At 34.9% G+C, this 10,203-nt stretch overlaps 1 protein-coding gene across 1 annotated transcript; it reads left to right on the top strand.

Annotated features, from left to right (window-relative positions):
• The first annotated feature begins 419 nt into the window (after nucleotides 1–419).
• Nucleotides 420–9,282, top strand: LOC145673893 (uncharacterized). Its single transcript, XM_081743693.1, has one exon. The coding sequence runs from the start codon at nucleotides 633–635 to the stop codon at nucleotides 3,180–3,182; it is 2,550 nt and encodes an 849-aa protein (XP_081599819.1). The 5' UTR covers nucleotides 420–632; the 3' UTR covers nucleotides 3,183–9,282.
• Nucleotides 9,283–10,203: the final 921 nt, after the last annotated feature.

Raw genomic sequence — 10,203 nt, 5'->3', positions numbered from 1 at the left:
CGACCGTGTGGGTCTTCCAAGACGAGCCAAATCCAACGAAAGTTGTTCGTGGAAGAAGCACTTCGAAGCAAATGGTCGCCTGTTTCTTCGGCATAACTGGTCATGTGGCGACTGTTCCGCTTGAGCAACGTAGGACGGTCAATTCTGAGTGGTACACCACCATTTGTTTGCCTGAAGTCTTCGGAGAAATTCGAAAAATGAACAAGAGAAGACGAATCATTGTGCACCATGACAATGCGAGCTCTCACACATCGGCTCAAACCAGCGCATTTTTGACCGGCCAAAACGTCGAAGTGATGGGTCATCCGCCGTACAGCCCTGACTTGGCACCCAATGACTTCTTTTTATTCCCACACATCAAGAAAAAAATGCGTGGTCAACGATTTTCGTCGCCAGAAAATGCTGTTGAAGCATTCAAAAACCATGTTTTGGAGGTGTCTCAATCGGAGTGGAAAAAGTGCTTCGAAAATTGGTTTGAGCGCATGCAAAAGTGTATAAATCTTGATGGAGAATATTTTGAAAAACAATAAAACCATTTTCGTTGATAAATATTCGTATTTTCATTATTAGGCCAGAAATATATATAGCAGCCCTCGTAAGGAATCTGAAGTGGACTTCCTTGTCACTTGCAGATGGCGAGAAAGAAGCAAAGTAATGAAGAGCGTCTTCGGAAAAAAAGGGAAGCTGAACGTCGAAGATATGAGAGACTGAAGCAAAAAGCTGCGGAGTGTCCTTCCTTCGCTGCAGAATTGAAAGAAAAGTCCAGAATGAAATACCAAAGAAGACGGAAGAAAGGACAGGTTAAACTCATCAAAGAAATGTCAGAAAGGGAAAAGCGAATGAAGAGAAAACAGTGGCGTCAAAACACAGCGAGAATGAGACAAAGGCGGAGAGTAGCAATTAATACGACTATTTCTTGTGATATTATCCCACCAGACAGCGCTTCGGAACGGAAGGATGTTCCACATTCCCCAGAAATTGTAGCAGAAATTATAAAGACAACAGAACAGGAGAAAAAGAAAGTGAGAAGAGAAAAAAATCGCGAGTTGAGAGTAAAAGATGAAGTGATTAAATGTCTGAAGAGAAAGTTGGATAAATACAAGAAACGGCTGCAAAGATTGAAAACTAAATCTTCTAGGGAAATTAGCTCAAACAAAGAATCATTTTTAACTCCAAGAAAGAAAGTAGGAAAGCTCATAGCTTCAAGAAATAAAAGTGAAATAAGAAAAGGACTTCTCTTTGGTGAAGTTATTAATCAACAGTTAACACAATCAGTTGAGACAATGAAGGGTGGGGGTTCGGAAAGAAAAAAACGAATGTTACACTTAATAACCAGAGGAAAAATATTAAAAAAGTATCGGATGTTGTCCGCAGCTAGATTTTTGAAGAGAGGGCGCGTAAAAATGTTAGAGGCAGAAAATACCAGAGTGCGCAAGACAGCTACTCTGAAGCTTCAACAGGATATCATCTCGTTTTACGAGCAAGACAATGTCAGTAGAATATTCCCAGGAAAAAAAGATTATGTCAGTTCTAAGTGTGGAAAGCATCAACGAAGAGTATTGGAAGATAACATGACCACCTTATATACAAAGTATTTGAGAGATAACCCGGGAAGAAAGTATATTAGCTATAGCACGTTTACCCGGTACCGGCCAAAATGGGTGACGAAAATGACTATCGGTGAAAGAGAGATGTGCAAATGTGTGAAGCATTCAAATATGGAAATGTTAATCAAAGCTATCTATGCATATGGCTGTTTAGATGTGTCAAAACCAGACTCGGTGTTAGAAATAATTTGCTGTGACTCGCAAGAGGAACAATGTTTATTAAGAGAATGTGAAAGATGCAACAAGAAAACAATCATTTTCAAGGAATTTGATGATCATGAAGCTGAATATTCAAAGTGGATCACAAAAACTGAAAATTATACAGATAGCAATGGATCGGTCAAATCGGTGAAAAAAGTTGTTAAAGAAAAAATAAATACGACAGTTTCAAAAATAGCAAATGAGTTAATAGAAACAGTAGATGAATTTTCGAAGCATGTAGCTCGAGTAAGACACCAACAAAATAGTTTGAGATTGCAAAAAGAGACCATAACTCAAAGAGAAGCAATAATTCACATGGATTTTAGTGAGAATTATGCATGTAAATATTCAGAAGAAATACAGTCATTTAACTTTGGAGGATCAAGACAACAAGTGGCAATGCACACGGTGGTCGTTTATACCCGCGACAAAAGTGAGTCTAACATTAATATACGAAGTTTTTGTACTCTGTCCAGTAACCTTCTACATGGAGTACCTGCGATTTGGGCCCATCTTCAACCAGTGATGAAAAAACTGCCTCCGACTATAGATATAATCCATTTCTGGAGTGACAGCCCTGTTACTCAATATAGGAATAACTTGATGTTTAGTGTTTTGTGCAGTGATTTTTTTGAAATGTACCCAAACATATCTAAAGCCACCTGGAACTATCATGAAGCTGGTCATGGCAAAGGCGCACCAGATGGCATTGGAGGCACGTGCAAACGAGTGGCAGACAACCTAGTAGCACAGGGTAAGGATATTGCAAACTCAGCAGCTTTAGTCAAGTGTTTAAAAGAGAGCATGCAAAGTGTAATCATTGAAGAGATATCATCGGATGATATTAAACAAATGCAGCGTAAATTATCCAGGAGAAAGGTAAACAAATTTAAAGGAACCATGTCTGTACATCAAGTGGTCACTGAAAAGGACACAAGTAACAGACGATTACTCAGAATGAGAATGCTGTCTTGTTTTGATTGTACAGGCTATTGTTATCACTATGAATTAGGCCAGTACTCTAATTCTCAAATTCCAACCAAAGATAAACTCAGAGTTGAAGACATTTATAGTAGTGATGATGATGCATCTTGTGCGAACGTTGCTACTTCGGGACGCATTAAAGAGGGAAAATTTATTCGCGTTAATATAACGGGTAGGAAAAGGTCATTTCAGTACATTGCACTATGTAGAAGTGATGTGAAGGATGGTGAAGTGAATATTGAGTATCTTATTCAATGTGATAAAGACACGAGACTATGGAAGAGGAACCTCAATGGTATTACTTACAGTTGTAATGTTCATGAAGTTACTGAAGTTCTTCCACAACCAGAAATTATTGTAAAAGGACAGCGTGAGTTCTATAACTTTTAAGTATAGAATAGTAAAAAAGTACTCTGTGTAAGTTCTTTTAAATTTAATAATACATTTACTTCTTTAGTATTGTAAAAGCTAATGATCGGTCTCTTACATTTATTATTGAATACCGACAAAAGTCACACTCTTTTAGATAAGATCTTGTTTTATAGAAGTTATGTGAAAAATATATCAATTGCATTAAATTTATACTTTCCAACAAACAAAGCTTGTATGATGAAACGGTATGTTTATTTTCAGACTTCTTGTCTTATAGCCGTCGAGTTTCAAATTAGAATTTGTGCCATAGGCTATATTCTTTAAGCTAGCATGTTGCTGTTCCTAGTTTCGCACATAGAAATGTGAATTTAAATTAGATTGAACGACTGTGATGTTACTGTTATATATCATTTTCTAAAACATGCAATATATTATATACGTTTGTATGCATCTTGTAATTAAAACTAGGTATTATGTCATACATATCGCTTTATTATTTTATGTTCCCCATATTTTTATATAATAATATAATTTTAAACTTTTTTCACGCTCTGACTCCTTAGTTTTTAACTATAGTTAAAGATTATCCTTGTATTAACGCTTAAGGTTATGTGAGTCTCTGGCTGCCAGTTATAAACATAAAATTTAAAAAAATTATGTCATTCTCCTGGCTTCGCTGTCATTCTCCTGATGCATGGATTTCCCTTTTTGCCGTAAAAATTGTGAAATTCTTAATAAATGAGTTGGCCTCGACCATGAACGGTTTATATTTTTAGTGCGTATGATGAGTGCTAATTATGAGAATGATATTTTAATTATTTAAGTTTCGCCGTTTTTAGTCTCCAAAAAGCCAATTTATTTGCAAATGACCCATATCTATACTAAGTTGTACATACATTTTAACTTAATTTTTAGTTGTAATGTAAGAGTGTCATATCAACAATATACATGAATATGTATGGATATTATGTTAATGTTCGCTATGCAGATGAGAGTTGTGAAGTGATAATCTTACATTTTTAAATTATCAGTGTTCGAGCCAAATTTATTTGCAAGTAGTGGTATCGAATAGCTCGATTGTCTCTACATACGGTTCACTGTAGCATATACGTCTAGCAAAACCCAGAAAGAATCTTCAAACTTTTGGTAACTTTGTATTACAATCGAAAGTGTTATTGAAAATATCTAGGAACGAATTTTTTTAAAGTGTTAACAGAAAGGAAAAAAAAAGGAGTAAAAAATACACGTCATTAATGAATGTAGAAGCAGCTATTTGTACTTAGTTCAGGACACATGACAATTGCTAAAGCTTCATACAACCTTGCTTTTATTTACCGTTTACATTTAAAATCTCTAATAATGATACTATTTAAATATCAAAAGTTAATCAGATGATAAATTTCTGGTTGTAATCTTCCGTTTTTAATTATCTTTGGTTGTACTTAATTATTTTTGATACTTTTGCTTTGAGTTAAAAGACTTATCAGATCATGTCGTTAGACATACCCTGTAACTACCTGTAAATCATAAAACATTGAAACTCGCGAGAGTCCACATTCTGGACAGGATTGTCAGTAGCCTCGTTGGTAGCAAAAGTTGAATTTTTACACCATGGGAATTTAGCGTCTGTTATCAATAAATTGAACCTTATGCACCAACATTCAAACTTATACATTGTTCATATTCTACGTAAAGGATATATTTTAACTGGTAACTTGATAAGTTTCATACATAACTATTAGGTCGAGTCATGAATAACTTCGAATGCAGCTAGGTTGAATGTATTGTTCGTAGATACCCACAATGAAACAAACGAGTTCTGCTTTCACTAAATAGACGAGGGACCAGTTAGTCTTCTGATCTGTTGTGTGTGGTACACGTTACATTAAACTCTTGTTTCTAATCCCTAAAATGAAGAGTGAAAAAATGCATATTCGTCATGTGATACGTTGGGAACTTAAACAAGGCAAAAGTGCTAAGGCGACAGCTGAAGAATATGCAGTGTATATGATGAAGGGCTAATAACCAATCAGTCAGTTAGAAAGTGGTTTGCCAAATTCCCTTCTGGAGATACAACCTTAAACGACGAACCGAGGGTGTGACGACCTTCCTATCTAGACGAAAACCTTTTAAAGGCAATATTGGAGCAAAATCCACATCAGTCACTAAAAGATATAGCAGAAAAGTTGAATATATCACAATTAACCGTTTGCCGACACCTGAATAAATTAGGGAAAATCTGCAAGTTACGAGTATGGGTACCTCACAGTCTCAGTGAACGGAATAAAGAAGATCGCTGTTAATGACCACAAGTCTGCTCTCACGGGCTTAAAAAAAAAACGATTCTTTTTTAAGACAGGATTATAACAGGCGATGAAAAATGGGTTACCTATGGCAACATCGTCCGCAAAAGTCAGTAACTTTATAAGGATCAACCACCTGTGCCAAATCCGAAAACAAATATCCATAGAAAAAATATTTTATTTTGGGTATGGTGGAATTGTTGAGGTATAAGTCTTCACGAGTTGTTGAAGTCAAATTTAACAAATACTGTGGATATCTATACGTTCAGCAGCTGCAAAGTGTGAAGGAGAAGCTCCATGAAAAGCATCCTTCACTTGTCAATCGCAAAGAAAAACATTATTCTTTTACACGAAAATACGCGACCACATACAGCAAACGTGACTCAAAAAAGAAATTTTAAAAAAATCTTAAGCTTGGATGGTCTGTTTTACTAAACCACCTTACTCTCCTGACCTTGCCCCAAACTTTTTGAATGGAAAAACCTTAAATTCTGAAGTGCAAGTTAGACTGTCGAAAATTCGTCCAGTCCAAAACCAGCCGCATTTTACAAGGAAGGAATTGATAAGCCGCCAGGAAGATGGGAGAAGGTCATACATAGTAGTGGTGAATATATAATAAATTAATGTAATATTGGTTATTTAAGAAAGCAAAATAAATGTCTGATAAATAAACGGAAATTAGTTATCACTGAACCTAATATTTTGCATGAGCCAACGGGAACTAGCTCAGTAACACTATTTATTCATTATTCAGCTTTTATTTTTAAAAAACTTACACCTTCTAACCGTCAGAACGGCTTTTTTTTTCTTCTTCAAATCTCTGATGCAGTGTTTGATTTTGCACCAACAATGTGTGAGATTTTAAATTTGTAGTTGAGGTTTTAAAACAGAAAAGTTATTTCACGAATTGGTGAGTCCAGTCAAGGCATCCAAAAGAAAACATGTAACCTCAGATCTGTCCAACAAATTGAAAATCTTGGATAAGTTGAAAAGAAAATCTCAGAAGGCCGTCAAAACAAGATAAATCAAATTCGACAACAGTACGCAAGGCAAATAAACAGTGAGTTGGGAAAAGCGAAAAGTTCTGCTAAAGAGCGTTTATGAAAAAATCGAAATAGCTTTATACAGATTGTTCATACTGCGTATCATTCGCCCGGTAGTAACAGGAAAATAAGTGACATTAACAAAGAAGAATTTGGCGGCACTGAAATGTTTACGGTAAATGAGACTTGAGTATCAGACTAGAAAAAAAAAAAGAGTAGTTTTTTATTTTTTTATTTTATTTTTTATTTTTTTTTTTTTTTAATTTTTTTTAGCGTTCGCCAGATCACTGAAACTATAAGGCGTGGAACCTTAAATTGTGTATAAATGTTCTCTTTGCTTCCTAAGCTTCAAATAAGTCGATGTTCTGGAATTTGCATGTCTTAAGAGGGAAGGGGGGGGGATATAGGGTTTAACTAGTTTTTGCCTCACACTTGATCTTCGATATTGTAAGGCGTAGAAGCGTGAAATTTTATATAAATATTCCTGTTGCTCCCTTGGCTGCAAATTATGTGTGGTTTTGGAAATTGGATATCGAAGAGGGAATAGGAGCCTTCAATAGGTTTTTGGCGTTTCCAGATATCGGAGATTATAATGGTAGAGCTTTAAAATTTTGATTAAATATTCTTTTTGCATTCTAGGCTGTAAATAGGATGAGGTTTCGGTAATTGCTTATTATAAGGGTAGAGGAGGGACTTGTAGTTCACTAGGTATCCGAAACCAAAAGGCATAGAGCCTTAAACTTTTGTGTATATGTTATCCTTTCGTCCTAAAATCTAGATTAGTCGGGCTTTCGCAAATGCGAACCCTAAGACGGGAAGTTATATATATACCAGATCAGCGAAGTTGTTGAACGCAAAGTAATGAAATTATGTGTGTATGTTATTCAGTTGTATTCAATATCAAGGACGAAGAGTAATGAAACACAGGGAGAGGAAGAAATGAAAAATATTTTCCGGAATATCACACGAAGTATACGCTAGTTAATAAATGAAGAAAATTCTGACATTTCGTTTGAGGGAACATTCAAAAAATATTTAAAACAACATAACTAGATTGTGTAACAAAGTTTATCAACTAGATTTTCCTGTATTACAAATGTTGAGGTATGCATTTGTTTTTTCTTGATTTGTAAAATACGGAAAAGTCTCCACACCAAAGTAGCGTAAGAGGTACTGTGGCTTTTAATATTGTAAAATGTCATCATTATTTTAATGCTACTTGTTGTTATTTGTTTGGTTTAATTATTACTATGAGTTGTTCAACGAAGCACAATTAAAATGTTCGTATGTTAGCTATTGTATGCTCACGTTGTGATAAAGGTGCTGGCATTGGTATAATGTCATCTAATGAAATATGTATTAATATTTTCGTAAATTTGTACGTTAATGTATGCTATTGAGTGTATCTGTATGATTTCGAACTAAATAATCACAAACTATGTTTGGAAATAACACATATTTAGAACAAGATCACATATGATATGGTCAGACCCAGATTAAATTTCAGTATAAAGGACAGAAATTGTCAATTTATAAGATACCTGAAAAGTTTCGTAATAGACAGAAAATCATAGAATATGACTTATATGTGATCGTTCCTGTTAAATACAGTTTAGTAGGCAGAAATGTCTTTCTAGAGATAATGTGTATCATCATTTATCCTTGTGTAGTACAGTTCTCTTCCATTCTCCTGAACAGATTAGCTTTCTCTTGAATCTACTTCTGTACTTACGGGACTTGGGATGTATTCAGACCAAAAGACCGAAAGGATTTAATTGGTGAGGGCAGAGCACATTCCATGACTAGTGACAATTGAATTGAAACCAAACGCGCCCCCTCCCAAGTACGACACCAGACGATATATGCGTGATACATCCTATTACAACTCAGTGGAGGTTCTCATTCTACCAATGAAATTCTGTATGTACACCTCGCCATTTGGGGAAAAGTTTGCCTTCTCCGAAACCAGCATTGTGAGACAAAATCCTGAAACATCTAGTCATTTGCGTCCTGCAGTCTGGCGAGTGTCACGTTGTGTAGAAGCAAAAATTCGCTTGTTTTAAAATTGTCTGAATGATAGACCGCGAAACAATTTCTTTTTTTCTTCGGCGGACTGACTTTTGGAGAGTCAAAATTATTTTGTGAGACTGCTTCCTGTTATGCCTTCATGTACAGGGTAAGTCCAGAACTGAGCTCGTCAGTTTCAAGCTTTGAAGCAATCCGCTAACTCTTGTAGTGACTGTTTGGTATTTTGGATATTAATTATTTAACTTGGAAGTGACATGTCAGGTAGAATACCCTTCATGGTCCAACAAGAGGATTGTTTCTAAACTCTTTGCTATCGACATCTACTGCAACTTGGAAGGAAATAAGAACTGTGTAATTTGCCCATTCCTGGACTTTTCGGGTTTACTGGATTTGTTTCTGTGAGATACCAAAGAAACACCGAAACTTTCTTCGGGAACTTTAACTGTTAAATAGTAAATAAATAGTCGTTTTCTAGAGTGTTATTCGAAACTTTGTAATGACAAATTACGTATCTTTCATGTTTTATCCATTTTTTGAATCAGAAATATTTTTATTCAAAGGGAATGATTTAATTGCTTAGTCACGTCCTGAGAGTTTTCAAGAAAGTCGGAGATGAATTCGAAAATTAGCGCAGTGGGACCAAATACATTTAAAGTTGTATCTGTCAAGTAAAGTAACACAGAGATCGAATTGTATTAATGAGTTATTTATCATTGGCTTGAAAATAAACTGTTAAGAACCTAAGGACTATTATTTAATTGTCCATAATATTTTTTTGAAATTCTGGAACTGAAGTAATACACAAACTGGCAATGTACTCGTATTTAATAATTTAAGCCTTCGGAATATAGTTGTTTCATATTAGCATTAAATTATAATTTCAAATAAAACAGACATAATTTCACGGTACTACTGTTCGGCCTATCCACAGTCATGCATTCGATCGTTTGTATTTTTTCGTTACAGTGTGCATGTAAAGTAGTTTTATGATAGTTATAACTTGTATGCTTGTGTGCATATTCATTGTATGTTATATATGTCTATAAACAGAAAACTAATTTTCCTTTAATCGCAAATTTTCAAGAAGAAAAAAAAATGGTAAATATACTGTAGTATGTCCACTCAGCAAAACTAAGTTTTACTATTTGAAAAAGAAACTTGTGTATAAATATATAACTCATATTGACAAAACAAAACTACAGGAATAGGTAGACACTGTGGAAAGATACTCATCTTTCTCTTCGCCTACACCACGTCGCTTTATTATATAAAACCTTGAATTTAATGTGATGATCTATAAAAATGTCTTCCGTATGCTAGTTTTCCTTTTTCCAACATTCCAATAAAATATATTTTTCTTTCTCACCTGAACCTTAAATAGGCAACATAGAGATTTTAAAACTTTTCTTTCACTTGGGAGAGCTGGTTTATACTTTGATAAGGCCTCTTATTCGTAACTTTGTCTAGATATTCAATCCTTGCTCTTCCTTCTCCTGGTTTTCCTTCTGCCTTTCCCTCTGTCAACACAGTGATCCAATCGGAGTGCCAAATAAGATGGCCAAGCATGTTTTTTTTTTCTATTTTCTTTTTTTCTGTGTTCTTTTTTCCTATTAACCTCATGATCTGTTGTTCTTCATTAGCTTACTTTAGTACATCTTCATTCCT

The sequence above is a fragment of the Thermobia domestica genome, chromosome 17 (genome assembly GCF_964235325.1).
Source record: "Thermobia domestica chromosome 17, izTheDome1.hap1.1, whole genome shotgun sequence".
Lineage (NCBI taxonomy): Eukaryota > Metazoa > Arthropoda > Insecta > Zygentoma > Lepismatidae > Thermobia > Thermobia domestica.
Note: the sequence above shows the minus strand (reverse complement) of the source record. Positions and strands in the feature narration are given on the sequence as shown.